The 20,226-nt window shown below is 38.4% G+C and overlaps 1 protein-coding gene across 3 annotated transcripts in view; it reads right to left on the reverse strand.

Moving 5' to 3' along the window:
- Nucleotides 1–20,226, reverse strand: part of RNF123 (ring finger protein 123) — a 594,888-nt gene that overhangs the window by 400,110 nt on the left and 174,552 nt on the right. For all 3 annotated transcript variants that reach the window (XM_030205297.1, XM_030205296.1, XM_030205298.1), the window contains exon 12: nt 2,958–3,062. In XM_030205297.1, the coding sequence (XP_030061157.1) occupies nt 2,958–3,062 (105 nt within the window). The remainder of the gene's footprint in view (nt 1–2,957; nt 3,063–20,226) is intronic.

The following is a 20,226-nucleotide window of genomic DNA, read 5'->3' on the forward strand; positions in this document are numbered from 1 at the left end:
TAATTAGAACAAGAATGACTCAGCAGAGTTCCAATTTATGGCAAAGGTCTCTGTATTAAAGCATAGCACTACAGAATTGCTGATAGGTATTCATAATACCTCAGTCACAAGTTGGCAAGCTCTGTAAAGCACTCATTATTTGTGGCAGGGGCTCATACCCATACATTATCACAAAGACCAAACACCAAAGCTTATCTTCACCTCTGTGTGATTAATTTGTAGAACTAGGAAATTTTTCCAAATAAGTGGGATTTGGAAGGACAGAAACATTTTTATAACAGGATGTAACATTTCCATTTATTCTGAAACTTTCTGCCAAATTCGTCTGGATAATACTAGACATGTTTCAGTGTCTTGGCTCCGACTCTCTAGAACACCCTTCCATATTATATACGATCACAATCTTCGCTCAGCAAATTCAAATCTACCCTTTTTTTTCACGATGGCTTTTCCAGAATCTTTAAATTATCTAACCTCTCTTTTCTCTCACCTTTCCCCCATTTTACTGTATTGTAACCACTGAGACAAATAAATAATAGGTGGTATATCAAATGAGCTTCAGTGATCACAAGAATTTGATGCACATTAAAACCACCAGGTATCTGAACCACTGCCAGGCCTACCGGGCCATGTTCTTTGTTCAATTCCAGTTTATCATCTCCTATCATATGGATTTGAAAACATTAAGGCCAATGCACTCCCCCCCCCCCTCCCACACACACACACACCCAAGTACATACTAGACCCAGTCGATAAATGGCTCATCATTCCCACTTCCAAGACTACTGTGAATATTGTTAATTCAGAGCTTCTGGAGAAAATTCCAAGCATCGTGTTGTGTACAAATCCCAGGTCCAGTTCTTGCTGGTCAGCCTTTTGCCTCTAGTGTTTCAAATAGAGGAATTATTCTAAGTTGTCTGATTAGGGATTAAGAAAACAGCTGAACTATTCTCCATTGCCTTCTGATGGTCTTCTATGTATAAGGACTGTGCATCCTTTGTTCTGGCCCTCCATGTGAAGATTAGGACTAAAATCCTTACTTTTCGCCCATGGTGCTTCCTGCAGCCACTTCCTATGCAGTTAAGCCTTAGTCTTGCTCTAATTGCTAAGTTACTCTCCACTTCCCAACTGGTGATCATATTTGCTAAGGAGATATTATGCCTACAAGGAATTTCAACCTCTATTACGTCTGATTGAGTTCACAATCTTTTTTTTTTTTTTTTTTGTATCAATGAATTTTTATTAAAGAATTTGCATAGTGAGGTTCACAATTATTGTCAGACTGGAATTCTAGAAGGTTTTTCTTTAAAAAATTGAGTATTTTATTTGTTTGATTGTTCCATTATTTAACCCATCCTCCCGATAACGCCTTGCATGGGCTACAAAGTTACATACATAATAAGGTTAAACATAAAACATAAAATAACAGCACAGCTAATATAAAACTAAATAAAGACATAACATCACAGATTCAATATACAATTCATCAAAAATATTAAACAAATATGTTTTTACAGCTCTACCAAACCCTAATAAATTATCAATTAGACTTCCAGAGGGAGAGACTTTATTCCACAGCTGGGTCACAGAATAAGAACACTCAAGATGGAAAGACCTAGCAGAAGGCAAAAGAAAGTGGCTCTCGCACTGAGAGCATAACAAACGTCTAGGAACATAGACTGGCAACTTATCTGAAATATATTTTGGTTCCAGCCCATGGAAAACCTTAAATGCTAACACCAGCATTTTAGAGATACAACATTTCTCAATCAGAAGCCAACGCAAGGAGAAAAAATTGGTGCAATGTGATTATGCAAGCCCAATTTCATCAAAAGCTGAGCAACTACATTCTGGACAAGTTTTTGTAAGAAATTTTAGAGAGCTTACAAGTAAATCTGACTCTTTGCAGGCAGCTCACCATTAGAAGGTGCCCAGTCCTACTCAAAGCTGGTTTAAGGCTATAGTAATCAACAGGACTATACTGGACCCTGTCATCCCTGGTAGTCTTGCATTTTTATGTTTTCTTTTCAGATGAACCCCAATAATCAATCTTTTTTGTGACTTTGTGCATTATATTGGCAGGACCAGCCCTAGGGTATCAAATACCTATCCTGCATCTTCCCCTCTGTACCTTCACTCAAGGTGTCCATAATCTCTTTCTCCACCCCTTCGCAATCCTCGGTGGTTTCCAAACCTGTCCAGGAACTCCCCAGCCAGTCAGGTCTTTAGGATATCCACAATGAACAATCATTGCAAATCTCTCTCATGAATATTCATTGTGGATATCCTGAAAACCTTACTGGCTGGGGACCCCACCCCCCCAGGTCAAGTTTGAGAACCACTGTTCTACCTACATTCTTTGCACGAGAAGGAAACATAGTGCAGGGCCCTTGAGTACTGATTGTGGTCCAGGCCTACAGCAACCTCTTCCTCCTTTTTGGAGGAGGTGGAATGCAGCTAGGCATAAACATGTATGGGTACTCAAAAGTCTGCAGCTGTGCTAGCACTATGCTGCTGCTGCTGCTGCAACAACCCCCCTCCCCCCCCCCCCCAAACAATAAGGAAATACCTCTATTCTAGGTGGATAGCTGGTCCACCCAGTAGCAGAGATAGCCCTGTTTATTGGTTCTTTTGTACTACGACAAACAAAACAGGGAAACTTTGTTCAGTCAATAGTATCTACATCAGGGGTGTCCCAGCTCGGTCCTCAAGGGCCACAATCAAGTCAGGTTTTCAGGATTTCCTCAATGAATATGCACGAGATCTAGTTGCATGAAGTGCTTCCATTGTATGGCAAATAAATCTCATGCATATCCATTGTGGAAATCCTGAAAACCTGACTTGGCGAGGGCAGAGGTTGGACACCCCTGATCCTCATGAAGTCACCAACACTTGTGTTGTGCTGAACTTCAAAATTTCTTACACCATTCTCCCACTTACAAATGAAAGGCACTTACCATCAAAGGGGAAAAATGATTGAAGATGTGAGCTAGTGTGATGAGAACTGTGGGGTCTCCCTGCAACTCCCATGCTGAAGGGTCTCTCTCCACTAGCTTACCCTCCTACAACAAAGTTACAAGGTTAAAACAGTATGGGCACACAAAGAAACAGTTGATAATACTAGAAATACTATTACTATTAGTACATTTTTATACAACTCTTAAGCAAACAGCTACAAAATATTAAGCAAGTCACAAAGGGCACTTCCAGTCGGGTAATGGTGGAGTGAGGACAGAGGTCTGAGAGCTCCAGCTCACCCAATTTTAATCTGCACTTCATTGCCAGCATCAGTCCCTTGTTGACTTTTGATCGAATAATCCTCCCACCTTTGCACCCCATATACTGATTTGGTGCAGTCTTAGCGTTTGGATGGCCTCAAAACTTACCAAAAAGGACCTAAGGGCCACATGACTGACACAAAAACTGCGGAGAAGAGCACACCATCGTCTCCCAGCTCTGAGTGGGCTGCACAAATAATAGCGGAGGTGAACACTATGGAATCTTCTATTGTGAAACAACTTTCCTTCTCTCAACAAATCTCAGCTGTATGCTAATCTGGTTTTACTAGCTTAAGACAATTACACTCTATTAGACGATATTTTGACCATGACTCCCTTCACTCACTTGTTTCCCTACTAACCTCTAGAATGGACTATTGCAACATCATTTATATAGGCTGCCCTCACGTTTACGAAAGCTACAGACTCTTTAAAACACAGTCACACACCTCCTATGTCATGCCCATTGATATGATCACGTTTCACCGCTACTCCATAAACACCATTGGCTTCCAGATGAGCAACTACTCATTTATAAGACACTGTTACTTGCTTTCAAAGCCATCTGGTTTGGTCTTCCCGACTATCTATCTGCACTCACCAATCCTTATTCGCCATCCCACGCACTTCAGTCCCTTAATGATCACCTTTTGGTTGTCCCAGTGTAACGGTATCAGTTTATTACTGAAATATGTAGCATATTTGCTGGATATATATACAATAGATAATAATAAATGTAATCTCTGCACGTAAATCGTGTTCACACAGTCTTTTTCCTCTTTTAGTTATTTAATCTTTTAGACTTCAGATTTCACCGGTGTGTCTATTACATATCATAAACTACACCTCACCGCTATGTTTAAAAATAAACTGCGGGAATCCTCATTAGTCTTAAATGTTCTTAATTTTTTTACTTCTTTTTTACATGTTTTATAACCCTTAAACGTAGCACTTATCTTGTTTTCCGGTTTTTTCTACTGGTTACTAAGACGCTCTACAGTGCGCTTCTGTTTCGTCAATCCTTCGTCTGGAGCGATAACTTTAGTGTGCCAGTTCTTATGCCCTACGATAAAACATTTTATAATTGTTACTTCTTCTGCTGTGTTAACATTATTGTCTTATCTTTATAAATGCTCAAGTACTCACAGTTAGGTCTTCAAGCTGCTTAGTTTTTCGGACTTTTTTTATATATATATATTGCTCACAATGGCGCTGATCACATGCTTATATAGCGTCAGACGCCTAGCTGGCCTCTGCTTCCTGTAGCCTTTCCGAATGTTCGGGAAGCTATATCAATATCCGATCTTGTTTATAGAAGTCCGATCTTGTTTATAAAAAGACTTTCCATCCAATTTTATTATTTAACCCGATAGGTGTTAAAGATTCGAGTCTATAAATCCAACGTTGTTCTTTCTGCATCAATTTTCTGTTACGATCACCTCCTCGTATATCTGCTGGGACGTGATCTATTACCAGACATTGGTATTCCTTAAATTCGTGGTTCCTTTCTAAACTATGTTGTACTAACGGAGCTTCTTTCTTTTTAAATTTGAAATTATGTTTATGGTCACTCATTCTAGTTTTTAATGATCTTTTTGTCTTTCCCACATATAGTTTCTGACACGGGCAAATTAGAATGTATACGACATATGTGGATTCACAGTTAGTCTTGTGTCTTAGATCATATATCTTCTTATTTAATGGATTTTCAAATGAATTTGTCATTCTCATTATACCACAATATTTGCATTTTCCACACTTAGTGTGTCCTGTTGTGGTAGTTCCTAATTGTATCTGTTGTTCTTGAAGTAGTTCTTTTAAATTTTGATTTCGAGTGTAAGCTATTCTTAAATTATTATCTCTAAATGCTGGATGCATTTGCATAAGTTTCCAATTTTTCTTTATGCTATTTGCTATCTGATTATTACCGTGTGTGTATCGAAGTACACACGTTTGGATATCTGGATTAATCTTTTCCTTATCTTCCTTTTTTGATAATAATGTTTCCCTATGATTGCATTTAGCTCTTGTATATGCTTTGTTAATTGTATCTGTTGGATATCCCCTTTGCACAAATTTTTCTTTCAATGTTTTAGCTTGTTCTTTAAATGTATTTGTGTCTTTGCAAATTCTTCTATATCTCAATAGTTGCGCAATTGGTAAACTTTCTTTCATTCGCTGTGGGTGATTACTAGTGTAATGTAGTAATGTATTACGATCTGTAGGTTTGATATATATTGCGGTATCTAGTTCATTCTGGTGTTTAGAAATCTGAATGTCCAGGAAATTAATAGTAGTATCTGATGCTTGCATGGTGAAGGTGATATTTTCGTCTCTTTCATTTAACCAGTTTGTGAATTCTGTCAATGCTTCTGATGTTCCTTCCCATAGTGCAAACACATCATCAATATATCTGTGCCATTTTTTAAGGTATGCTTTCCATGGATTTTGAATCAACCACTTGTTTTCAAACTCTACCATGTATAAATTAGCGACTGAGGGAGCACATGTGGCTCCCATTGCTACTCCCTTTAGTTGTTTGTAGAACATACCATTAAATATAAAGAAATTATTGGACAGGGTTATTTCTGTCAATTTGACTAGAAACTCGGTAGGTATTTGATGTGGTCTATGTCTTGTAGTCAAATTTTGTTCAACTATTTTCAAGCATGATTCTAATGGTAACGAAGTATATAATGAAACTACATCCAAAGTCACTAATATAGTGGAATCCGTAATATTATGTATCTCTGCCAGTATATTTAGAAAATGGGTGCTATCTTGTATGTAGGATTTGCTTTTTTTGACTATTGGTTGTAAAAACCAGTCCACATATTGGGATAATGGTTCTAAGATGGAATTTTTGGAAGCCACAATTGGTCTTCCTGGAGGGGTCTGTGCGTTTTTGTGTATTTTAGGTACTGTATAAAATAATGGTACCTTAGGATGGATTTTATTTAAAAAAAACCATCTCTTTCCTCGTGAGGAAGCCAGCCTCGATTCCTTCCAATACTGTTTCTTTAATGGTGTTCTGTAATTTTTCTGTAGGATCTTCCTTAAGTTGTTTGTAAGTCTGGGTGTCTGATAGTTGGTTTAATATTTCTTCTCGTAGAAGAAGAAAAAATAAAAATTATAGAGCTGTTCAATTTGAATCAGGTACATCTTCATCAGTCAGCTCAGGAGAGGAATTACAATCAAGATGACCTTTTTTAGACAGAGGAAGGAGCTACAGAAGAAGACCAAGGGGACGCATATACAGAGTAGAGTCAGCGAACCGTCCGTCAACCCGATCCCAAGACCAATGGAACAAATAATTTTTAATTTATCTAAACACATATTAACGGAAGAAGAAATTGAACTATTACAAAAAGGGTTATCTTTCGTACCAACCAAACCATTTGATTTTTTTCAATTTCAAATAGACTTAGAACGTTTCATCAGAGGTCTAAATTTAAAAATATATTTTCACGGAAAAGAAGAAATATCGGATAGATCTATCAAAAAGAATAAATCGACATGGAACCCCCCCGGACAACTAGATCCTTTGGTAAAAGCATTCCAAACTGTGGTCTTGGATGACGTAAGAAAAAACGCGAATAATAAAAAATATACACAGTATAACTTAACAAAAGGGGAAGAAAAAGCGATATGGTCTCTCCAAGAAGATAAACAAATAATAATAAGAAGAGCGGATAAAGGAGGGGGTTTAGTAATACTCGATAAAAATTACTACGATGAAGAAATATTAAACCAACTATCAGACACCCAGACTTACAAACAACTTAAGGAAGATCCTACAGAAAAATTACAGAACACCATTAAAGAAACAGTATTGGAAGGAATCGAGGCTGGCTTCCTCACGAGGAAAGAGATGGTTTTTTTAAATAAAATCCATCCTAAGGTACCATTATTTTATACAGTACCTAAAATACACAAAAACGCACAGACCCCTCCAGGAAGACCAATTGTGGCTTCCAAAAATTCCATCTTAGAACCATTATCCCAATATGTGGACTGGTTTTTACAACCAATAGTCAAAAAAAGCAAATCCTACATACAAGATAGCACCCATTTTCTAAATATACTGGCAGAGATACATAATATTACGGATTCCACTATATTAGTGACTTTGGATGTAGTTTCATTATATACTTCGTTACCATTAGAATCATGCTTGAAAATAGTTGAACAAAATTTGACTACAAGACATAGACCACATCAAATACCTACCGAGTTTCTAGTCAAATTGACAGAAATAACCCTGTCCAATAATTTCTTTATATTTAATGGTATGTTCTACAAACAACTAAAGGGAGTAGCAATGGGAGCCACATGTGCTCCCTCAGTCGCTAATTTATACATGGTAGAGTTTGAAAACAAGTGGTTGATTCAAAATCCATGGAAAGCATACCTTAAAAAATGGCACAGATATATTGATGATGTGTTTGCACTATGGGAAGGAACATCAGAAGCATTGACAGAATTCACAAACTGGTTAAATGAAAGAGACGAAAATATCACCTTCACCATGCAAGCATCAGATACTACTATTAATTTCCTGGACATTCAGATTTCTAAACACCAGAATGAACTAGATACCGCAATATATATCAAACCTACAGATCGTAATACATTACTACATTACACTAGTAATCACCCACAGCGAATGAAAGAAAGTTTACCAATTGCGCAACTATTGAGATATAGAAGAATTTGCAAAGACACAAATACATTTAAAGAACAAGCTAAAACATTGAAAGAAAAATTTGTGCAAAGGGGATATCCAACAGATACAATTAACAAAGCATATACAAGAGCTAAATGCAATCATAGGGAAACATTATTATCAAAAAAGGAAGATAAGGAAAAGATTAATCCAGATATCCAAACGTGTGTACTTCGATACACACACGGTAATAATCAGATAGCAAATAGCATAAAGAAAAATTGGAAACTTATGCAAATGCATCCAGCATTTAGAGATAATAATTTAAGAATAGCTTACACTCGAAATCAAAATTTAAAAGAACTACTTCAAGAACAACAGATACAATTAGGAACTACCACAACAGGACACACTAAGTGTGGAAAATGCAAATATTGTGGTATAATGAGAATGACAAATTCATTTGAAAATCCATTAAATAAGAAGATATATGATCTAAGACACAAGACTAACTGTGAATCCACATATGTCGTATACATTCTAATTTGCCCGTGTCAGAAACTATATGTGGGAAAGACAAAAAGATCATTAAAAACTAGAATGAGTGACCATAAACATAATTTCAAATTTAAAAAGAAAGAAGCTCCGTTAGTACAACATAGTTTAGAAAGGAACCACGAATTTAAGGAATACCAATGTCTGGTAATAGATCACGTCCCAGCAGATATACGAGGAGGTGATCGTAACAGAAAATTGATGCAGAAAGAACAACGTTGGATTTATAGACTCGAATCTTTAACACCTATCGGGTTAAATAATAAAATTGAATGGAAAGTCTTTTTATAAACAAGATCGGACTTCTATAAACAAGATCGGATATTGATATAGCTTCCCGAACATTCGGAAAGGCTACAGGAAGCAGAGGCCAGCTAGGCGTCTGACGCTATATAAGCATGTGATCAGCGCCATTGTGAGCAATATATATATATAAAAAAAGTCCGAAAAACTAAGCAGCTTGAAGACCTAACTGTGAGTACTTGAGCATTTATAAAGATAAGACAATAATGTTAACACAGCAGAAGAAGTAACAATTATAAAATGTTTTATCGTAGGGCATAAGAACTGGCACACTAAAGTTATCGCTCCAGACGAAGGATTGACGAAACAGAAGCGCACTGTAGAGCGTCTTAGTAACCAGTAGAAAAAACCGGAAAACAAGATAAGTGCTACGTTTAAGGGTTATAAAACATGTAAAAAAGAAGTAAAAAAATTAAGAACATTTAAGACTAATGAGGATTCCCGCAGTTTATTTTTAAACATAGCGGTGAGGTGTAGTTTATGATATGTAATAGACACACCGGTGAAATCTGAAGTCTAAAAGATTAAATAACTAAAAGAGGAAAAAGACTGTGTGAACACGATTTACGTGCAGAGATTACATTTATTATTATCAATTATAGAGAGCACGAAAGCAATAGTATTATGGATATATATACAGCAATATATTTGTGTATCTTTTAAAAATATATATTTGACACAGCAGCAGAGAGAATAGTTTTATTTCAAGCCTCTCTCTCTCCATTCCTTTTTCTGGGAGCTTCTGAGAGCAGGAATAAGTTAACTACAAACACTTAACAAACACAAAAGAGCTTCCTCTGCCCTCCCACCTAACAAAAAGATGGACTAAGGTGGACACCTGAATAAAACAAAGAAACTCAGGGGAACCATAAACAGGACATTTGCTTGTCAAAGGTATACCTGCCCCTCCCATCAGCTTCCAGACATGTGCAGAAAGGAAGGACTTGTAATGTGTATCTGCCCCAGAGACTGAACAGGACATCAAAAGACATTTGCCAGCAAAGTCCAGACTGTAAGTCTCGTGATGTCATAAGACATGGGACCAACTCAGGGGTCGTGTGCAGACCAAGATACCACAATGCTTTGCAAATGCTCAGGGGTCGTGTGGAATCCAGGAAATCAGGACAAAGATCCACATGGCATATGCTCCTGCAGATTGCAAGATATAAAAGGACAAGCTGTTTCCCAAGACTCAGATTCTCTTCAACTGCAAGCAAGATTCTCTTCACTGCAAACAACTCAGATTCTCATCAACTGCCAGCAAGTCAGATCCTCTTCATCTGCTGATGCCTTGCTCCTGAAACATGTGCTCATCAATAAGCTGGACCACAGCATGCTTGTAACAAGGACTTGTAAGTTGATCTAGCTGCTACTTTGTTCTATTTTATGCACAGATTACCTGTAAAGATTCCTCTTAAAAACCTACCTCTCGTGTGAAATTGTATATTAAATCAATCTTTTTGAAGCTAAAAATATGGTCTCTTTGTGTTCTGAATATATATATACTTAATATATTTAATTTATTGCAATTATCACCTCTGGTGATTGGTGGAGAAATTAATATCCTAAAACTTATAAATACAGCGCTTGCTCTTAAATTATAAACAGTAGCGAGTTGCTCTCGAGCTATTTTCCCCAAAATAAATCATTTCTTCCAACATATCAATAAGCTGGAGAAGTAGGTAGAATTTCTTGTAACATATTAATTCGTGGAGAATGTGGGCAGCAAGTCTAACATATTAATTGGTGGAGAATTGCGCGCAGGAATATTGTGCCAAAATAGCAGTGTTCTTAAATTATTTTGCTGCTTTATAGAGAACTGAGTATCAGATTTCATTAATTAAATTTCCGATTGATGAATTGATAAGGTTTTCATGCATTCAGAATGCTGTGCTGGATGGATGTTTGGTCTTATTTAGGTACTTATGCACTCATGTACTTTATGTATCTCATAATCAAATCTTTAGGCATGCTCTGGCATAAAATAAAAAACAATTTTGCAGTTTCTTTTGAGAAGGACATAGATAACCCCACTTTGCCTAAGCAATGCATAGAATCCTCTGGCCCTAATCCTTGGACCCATAATGTAACTGATGATATTTCCACCCCCTCTGATATTGATTTATATTCAATTAAAGAAGGGAGCAAGAGAGTTTCTGCATGCACTTGGTTAATGTGGACCATGTGTAAGAAAGCCTTAAAAGAACATGCAGAATTGAATGAGAAGTTACTGGCCAAAGAGAGAGAATGCATGCAGGTAAACACAGAAAAGGATTTTCTAATCACAATGGTTAGTTGCTTAAATGATCAATTAGACGCCCTTAGAATGCAGGTACAAAGCCAGGCAGCTCAGGAAAATAAAATGAAAGCCCAAATTCTAGCTTTAGAAATGCAGGCTAGCCAGGTTCCAGACTTGAAGCATTTAATCAGAGAATTAATACTGCAAACGCCACATATAGATGAGAATATTGATCATGTACAGGATTCACATTTGCAGGGGTCAGCCATTACGGGTCTCCCATGTGCTCCTCCAGACCCAAATACAGCTACAGCCATGCATGTTTCAGCTGTGGTAACAGTATCACAGTCCTCACCTGTAGCAGGAGGTTTAACTAGAACCATTAGTTCTCAGACCCCCTCACAGCATCCAAAACCTCAGCACATATATGCACAACCTGTTCTGCAGTCTAATTTAAATGCTCATGATTCAGCTCCTCAGCACACAGATGCACCACCTGGGCTGCATTCTGATCTAAGCTCCCATAGAAGGGAACCTCTAATAAAGAAATCAGCTCCTCAGTATGTAGCTACTGAAAACCGCCAGCAAGCATGTGACATTTTAAACTCTCATGTAGCCTTGCAGATATTGCAGATAGCTAACAATAAAAAGAGAAATTTGCCACCAGATAAACAGAAACTTATAACTGCAGGTCCTGCTGGACCAGAAACTGACATTCTGTCAGCCCTTCCTGCAGATTAATTCCTAGAAACATGAGGAGATGCATCCAGCCTGGACTGGACTTCTCCACAGCATGACCCACTCTGCAGATGGCAGGGAAATCCAGGTGCTAATTTTTAAAATATGTTGGACCGGAAAATAGAAAAAGTTTTGCTATTAACCCTTTGTAACACTGAAAAGAATTTAAAATGTAGCTTTTATTGTTCTTTTAATTAAAAATATAGCTTCTATTATTCTTTTGAATGTATAAGATTTAGTAATGTCTCTGTGCAATAAGTCAGATTTAAAATGTCTCTCTATGATACCATGCTGTTGTAATTTGTTTTTGATATAATATTGTATAAGGATTTAGACATGTCTTTTTTCTGATGAGTGACTCCCACTGGAGTTGAAACTAAAATACTGGGTAAGAAGTTTTAAAAATGCCTCCTTATAATAGGTAACTCCCGCTGGAGCTGAAACTTAATATTGTGCTTTAATGTGAATTAACAAGATATGCTTATTTTTATAGAAAAGAAACTAAAGCTTAAGAAAGTAAAGCCTGTCTGCACTGCACGCTGCTGCTCGCATACAATGATATAAGATTATGGGAAGGAACTGTGAACAAGAGAGGGATCCCCCCCCCCCCACCAGAACCGGAGAGCCATGTGACCTGCTAAATTAATGTATAATATGTTTTTCTGTCTTTTTCAGAGTTCGAGTGTAAATCTAAGATTAAATCTAAGATTTAATGGTGCTAGTAACTAATATATATATGGCTATCTCAGATATATTTCTAAATAAATAGATCCGATCCTGTTCTACTTATATTTTAAAAATACACGGATCTATGCTGTTCTACTTGAGATAAAAACCATATATAATTTTGCTAATTGTTGCTTATTTCTAAATGAATGAGACTGCGGTGGTAATCCAGATGGATGCCGCAGGTGCTGCTCTTGGTGCTCTTTGGTGCTTTATTAATTTTGCTAATTGTTGCTTATTTTTATGGCGCTAGTAATGAATACATACATGGCTATCTCAGATACTCTTCTAAATAAATAGATCTGATTCTGTTCTACTTACGAGATTAATATTTTTATGGTGCTAGGATATTTTAAAAATAAACAGATCTATGTTGTTCTACTTATGAGATAGTAAATGAAACTGCTGTGGTAATCCAAATGGATGCCACAGATGATGCTTTTGGTGCTTTATTAATTTTGCTAATTGTTGCTTAGTTCTAAATGAATGAAAATGCTTTGGCAAATCCAAGATGGATGCTGCGTACGTTGCTTTTGTGTTCTTGTGCTTTATTTGCAGGTTAAGCTCAATCCTGGATCTGGAATGGACGATCGGAGACCTAAAGGCCTAATAGAGTTCTTTGTTTGTTTGTTATGTGGTCTCCATGTTACATGTTTGTTTTATGTTATGGGGTATCAAGAAATTATACACAGACATTCATAGACCCTCCCTACTAACAGTCCCTCCATTAGTTCACATTGTCCAAGAAAGAAAAAAAAGAGAGACCATTTTCACTGGCAGGCAAGCTATAGAAAAGAATCATTCAAGCTATGGCTCACGTATAATAAGTTCTACTAATTGCTATCTAAGGTTATATATTCACATGTATATATTTGAAAATATGAGCGAAGGTTTCTCTTTACATGATCTATTAGGTACAATCAGTACAGGGAATGTTTCTGACCTTTTTAGTTTATTCTACATTACAGCCAGAACGCACACATAGAGGGGCATAATCGAACAGAAACGCCTATCTCCATGGGCGTTTATCTCCGAGAACGGGTCCGTGAAGGGGCGGACCCAAGCGTATTTTCGAAAAAATTAGACGTCCATGTTTTATTCGCCAAGTTGTGAGCTGGGCGTTTTTGCTTTTCAGCGATAATGGACAATGAAATCGCCCAGCTCAAAAACGAATAAATCCAAGGCATTTGTTCGTGGGAGGGGCCAGGAGTCGTAGTGCACTGGTCCCCCTAACATGCCAGGACACCAACCAGGCACCCTAGGGGGCACTTTTACAAAACAGAACAAAAGGTAAAAGAGCTCCCAGGTGCATAGCACCCTTCCCTTGTGTGTAGAGCCCCCCAAATCCCCCTCAAAACCCACTGCCCACAAGTCTACACCATTACTATAGCCCTAAGGAGTGAAGGGGGGCACCTACATGTGGGTACAGTGGGTTCGGGGGGGGGTTGGACGACTAAGCATTAAGCAGCACAATTGTAACAGGTAGGGGGGGGATGGGCCTGGGTCCACCTGCCTGAGGTCCACTGCACCCCCTAACAACTGCTCCAGGGACCTGCATACTGCTGCCAGGGAGGTGGGTATGACATTTGAGGGTCAAAATAAAAAGTTGTGAAACATCATTTTTTGAGGTGGGAGGGGGTTTATGACCACTGGGGGAGTCAGGGGAGGTCATCCCCGATTCTCTCCAGTGGTCATCTGGTCATTTAGGGCACTTTTTGGGGCCTTATTCGTGAAAAAACAGGGTCCAGGAAAAGTGCCCTAAATTCTAGCTAAAAACGCATACTTTTGTCCCATTATCTGTGAAATGCGCCCATCTCTGTTCGGCAGATAACCACGCCCCAGTTCCGCCTTCGCCACACCTCTGACACGCCCCCATCAACTTTGTCCGCATCCGCGACGGAGTGCAGTTGAAAACGTCCAAAATCGGCTTTCGATTATACCGCTTTATTCGTTTTTGTGAGATAAACGCCCATCTCCCGATTTAGGTCGGAACTTGGGCGTTTTTCTCGTTCGATTATAAGCTGGATGGTCTCTCCCTGGAATGAAATATTGGCTGTGTGCAAAGTAAAATTAACATATCTTTTCTAAATTCTTTACAACATTAAACACATGAGTATTGTCTATTAAAGTGCTACATTAAACACTGCTAAAGCAGATAAATATGGTAACCTTTTACCACACTCATTACCCATAAAAGGTTTCTCTCTGAAAAATAAAAAGTTTCTCTCTGAAAGGTAGTTCATGGCACTATACCATGACTCTGTTTTTTTTTAATTTGGTCAATGATTAAGTAAATATTATTGCATAGGATTGATAGAATAATTATTTTGTGTGTAATAGTAACCTAGGAAATTATTATAATTGCCTACATATGTCTTTCTTGTTTCTAATGAAACAGTAGTATAATAGCTCCACATTTACACTCTTGCTTATCACTGCTGTGAATACCTCAGTTAGCCTCTGAAATAGAGAATATAGGGAAACATTCACAGTGTTAGGAAACATTCATAGAATATTTTTCCTTGGAATGTCAAATGCTGAAAATATGACTGAATAGATTGTTCCACCCCATTGCGGTGGTAAATTGGTCAATTGCGCACTCTCATGCTATTGATTTTGGCTAGCATACTGGGTAAGATATCCTGTGGCACAAACTTGGGAGCAGCCTATGCCCCTGAGCAGGTGACACAAACAGAGGTGGTCTCTGGAAATAGAGCAAAATGACGCTTGTGTGGCTGAAGTCATATAAGGTGTACTTGCAATCCTATTTTAAACCAGAGCAAAGCCATACTCTGCCACCTGACTGAACGGAAGCCTAATGAAACTGACCACAGAAAACGTAACCCTAGCTACCTAAATGTAAGTCATGAGTAAACAAAAGTAATAATGATGAGTCTTTTGCTTATAACAGTCATATTCCAGCTAAGGACATATTCCAAGATTCATAGTGATGTGACATAGTAGATGACGGCAGGAAAATACCTGCACGGCCCAGTCTGTTCAATGTCCATTATTAAAAGATTCACCTCTTCAAATACACATGCCCATGTAAACAGTTCAGTACCTTTGCTATTGTTCCTTTGAAATTATGCTACTGTACTAAGTTAGAGTTGTTTTTTTTAATTTTAGCTTTTATAGTTCATTTTATGGCTCCTCATTCCAATATATTAAAAATTTATTTTCACTCGGAGCCAAGAGAGGGAATGTAACGGTATCAGTTTATTACTGAAATATGTAGCATATTTGCTGGATATATATACAGCAATATATTTGTGTATCTTTTAAAAATATATATTTGACACAGCAGCAGAGAGAATAGTTTTATTTCAAGCCTCTCTCTCTCCATTCCTTTTTCTGGGAGCTTCTGAGAGCAGGAATAAGTTAACTACAAACACTTAACAAACACAAAAGAGCTTCCTCTGCCCTCCCACCTAACAAAAAGATGGACTAAGGTGGACACCTGAATAAAACAAAGAAACTCAGGGGAACCATAAACAGGACATTTGCTTGTCAAAGGTATACCTGCCCCTCCCATCAGCTTCCAGACATGTGCAGAAAGGAAGGACTTGTAATGTGTATCTGCCCCAGAGACTGAACAGGACATCAAAAGACATTTGCCAGCAAAGTCCAGACTGTAAGTCTCGTGATGTCATAAGACATGGGACCAACTCAGGGGTCGTGTGCAGACCAAGATACCACAATGCTTTGCAAATGCTCAGGGGTCGTGTGGAAACCAGGAAATCAGGACAAAGATCCACATGGCATATGCTCCTGCAGATTGCAAGATATAAAAGGACAAGCTGTTTCCCAAGACTCAGATTCTCTTCAACTGCAAGCAAGATTCTCTTCACTGCAAACAACTCAGATTCTCATCAACTGCCAGCAAGTCAGATCCTCTTCATCTGCTGATGCCTTGCTCCTGAAACATGTGCTCATCAATAAGCTGGACCACAGCATGCTTGTAACAAGGACTTGTAAGTTGATCTAGCTGCTACTTTGTTCTATTTTATGCACAGATTACCTGTAAAGATTCCTCTTAAAAACCTACCTCTCGTGTGAAATTGTATATTAAATCAATCTTTTTGAAGCTAAAAATATGGTCTCTTTGTGTTCTGAATATATATATACTTAATATATTTAATTTATTGCAATTATCACCTCTGGTGATTGGTGGAGAAATTAATATCCTAAAACTTATAAATACAGCGCTTGCTCTTAAATTATAAACAGTAGCGAGTTGCTCTCGAGCTATTTTCCCCAAAATAAATCATTTCTTCCAACATATCAATAAGCTGGAGAAGTGGGTAGAATTTCTTGTAACATATTAATTCGTGGAGAATGTGGGCAGCAAGTCTAACACCAGGCCAGTCTCGAATCCACTGAGTACCAGGCCTTCTTTTTTTGCTGCACCTTCCCTTTCTACTTGTGTCGAACCATCCTTGAAGCAATTTAAGATCTTTCTAATGGCTTTTCACTCAGGTTTCAATGACCATTGAAGTATGTTAGGGCTGCTAGATTGACCTTTTTGTACCCTTTTCTACATCTACTGACCATCTTGCCCTTGCCTAAGTCCTTCCCCTTTTTCTCCCTCCCTTGTAAAGTACGATCTTTGTGGGCCTGAGCTTTTTCTTTCCTTTCAACCATTGTAGTTCTTTTCATTACTCTTGAACCATTGCAAATTGTATTTAGATTGGCACCGCCTTGGTCTGCCGGTTAGAAAAGGCAGTACAGAAAGTATAATGAATGAATGAATTTCAGCACATACTGGATAAATTAGATCCCATAGAATCTAATTTTACTACCCTCACCAGAGATTTCCAGGTGATGCAGAAGACGGTAAGAGACGTTTAGGTCATGGTGCGAGCTTTACAAAACCGGCAGCACCAGGTGGCCACTAAACTTTGGAGCCTGGAAAAAATATTGGACAAGCTGGAAAACCGCTCTCGGAGAAATAATCTCCACTTGGACAGTATACCTGAAGTGCTCCCAGAGTCCGATCTGAGGGCATTTTTGGAAGCATGGATTACAAAATCACTCTCTTTTCTGCGCAACAGTGGCCCACTGCGGACTGAAAGAGTCCATCATTTGGGACATCGACGGGATCCAGCCGCCAAGCCACATGTGGTTATTCTTAAACTGCTCAACTATGTCCATAAAGTGGGCATTCTTAGGGATTGTAGATCAGTGGAAAGCAGCTGAACTACAAGGGGAAGGACATTCTTTGTTTCCAGGATTATTCTGCAGCTGTTTCATCAGCAAGAAAGGTTTCTGCTCCCATCTGCACCAATTTAATAAAACAGCATATCTATTTTACTTTGGCTTATCCTGCGAAGATGCAAATTTTCCATAATGGTATTATGCACTCTTTTGATTCTGTCTTGGAGGCTACACAGTTTGTGGCTAAATTAACACCCTCCTCCCCTCTTTGACAAGAGGTGACAGGAGTTTTCATATGTTTCTTGTTGGTCCTGGTAACAGTCCTGCGGTGATGCAGCACATGTTCATGGGGGATGTCTGGAGTACTGGTTAGCCTGACACCCGAGTTTCCAGCCTTGACTATCCTGTTTTTCTGTTTGATGCCTGCGGACTGTTAGACTTGTGGGACATGTGACCTGTTATGATTTCTGGAGTACTAACTTATTCATTTGTTGGGCACAAGTTCGATTTGCCTCTTGGCATATGTCTTAAGATTATATATCTGTACGGGGCTAGCAGGGAAGGTTGCGTTTATGTGTTGGTTGCTGTTTCAGGGGTGTATTAGATGTTGAATGAGTATGGGACATGGAGGTCGATGTCGATTTTATTTTCTTAAGGGGGGGGTGCAGTCCTCAGGGATGAAGACACCAGGTGGGTGGTCTTTGATTGATAGAGGAAGGTTTTTTTGGTGAGGGATTGAATGCAGGGGTTGTAGGAAGTGTTTCTGGTTTGTTTGTTTTTTTCTTTCTGTGTGGGGGACATCTCGAGGTGAAGGGACTATGTTTGCCTTATTAGAGGTGGGAAGGCCTGGGGCTGGGGGGGGGGGGGGCGCTTCACAATGGTGTGGTGATAATTATTTTCTGGTATTAGTAGCCATGGGTTTGGTAAATAAGCCCTCTTCAAATACCTTGGAATGTAGGGAGGGTGGCATCTCCCATTAAAAGGCAAAAAATATTGCAATTTCTCCATCAACATAAAACAGATATTGCACTATTACAAGAAACCCATCTCTCCTCGGAAGAACATCAAAAGTTTCAGAAGTGGTGGGTGGGCTCCCTGGTGGAGTTCCCAGCTTCCCAGAGGAAAGCAGGGGTTCTTATCCTCTTTAGGAAATCCCTGGACATTCAAACTCCATTCAGTCATTCAGGGGCTGGAATGTTATTTTATAGTGGTAAGAATGACTGTCAATAAACATCCATTGATATTATGTAATGTCAATGCTCCCAATTCCTATAATAAACGTTATTTTTCCAGACTAATTAATGCTCTTGAGTTTGCTATACTGCTTCTCTTTGCATGCAAATTCAACAGTTTACAATACGTAAAAATAAACATAAAGCAGAACTAAATTAAAAGGAACGCCATAAAATAGATAGGAAAGCACAACGCAAGACCAGCCAAATAGTACACAGGCATCCAGCTTGCATAGAGCAGTCATTTATAAATTGTTTTGCACTTCCTCCCCCTGTTACAGAAATCCAACCAGAAAGGACATTACAGTCCAGAAGCCAGCATGAAAAAATAGTTTTTCAAGGATGCTCGGAAAGAAGTATGAGTCATCTAACCTTAAATACTTGGGAAGCGAGTTCCAGAGGACAAGTGCAAGAAAAAAAAAAGCTGACGACCAAGTAGAGTCCCATCATGTCTTAGAAGGGTGAGGTATAACAAGCCTATTATCCATAAGTAAATGAACGATACAGGAGTGTAGGGAAGAATCAAACAGGACAAGTAGGAAGGGGTAGCAGTGTGCACAATTTTGTGTGTCATTGCAAGAATCTTATATTTTATTCAAAACTCAATAGGTAACCAATGAAGACACTGCAACAGTGGAGAAACACAATAACATTTTCCATGACAGATTATATGGGCCACAGTGTTTTGAAGAGTTTGAAGATGTTTTAAATTAGCCTTAGTAACACCTGCATAGATGGAATTGCAATACTCATAGTGAGAATTAACGTATGCGTACAACAAAGAACAGAGTGAAGCTGTATCTACAGAACTACAAACAAACCTGAGACGACAGAGAAAAAAAGAAACCAATTTTCATAACCTGAGATATTTGCGGTGTAAAGGACTGATCAGAGTCAATAATTTTTTCAAGCTGACTTCATAGTAAGAATCCTGAAAGGTAACTTAAAAAACAATACAGGAACGTAAGACCTTTGAAGTCAGAATTATTGAATATTTTGACACCCAACAGACAGGACTTAACAAAGATCTGGGTTTTCTAGCCCATTATAAACCATAAAGTTGTATTGCTCTGTTTATCACCCTCCTCCTACTACTACTATTTATCATTTCTATAGCACTACAAGGCATACGCAGCGCTGTACACCAAACACAAAAAGACAGTCCCTGCTCGAAGAGCTTACAATCTAGATAAGACAGGCAAACAGACAGAACAATTAAGGTTAAGGGAAAAATAGGTGAGGTTAAGGACAGGGCAGGTGAGAAGTGGTTAGGAGTCAAAAGCAGTGGTAAAGAGGTGGGCTTTAAGTTTGGACTTGAAAACGGCCAAAGAC

The sequence above is a fragment of the Microcaecilia unicolor genome, chromosome 6 (assembly GCF_901765095.1).
Source record: "Microcaecilia unicolor chromosome 6, aMicUni1.1, whole genome shotgun sequence".
Lineage (NCBI taxonomy): Eukaryota > Metazoa > Chordata > Amphibia > Gymnophiona > Siphonopidae > Microcaecilia > Microcaecilia unicolor.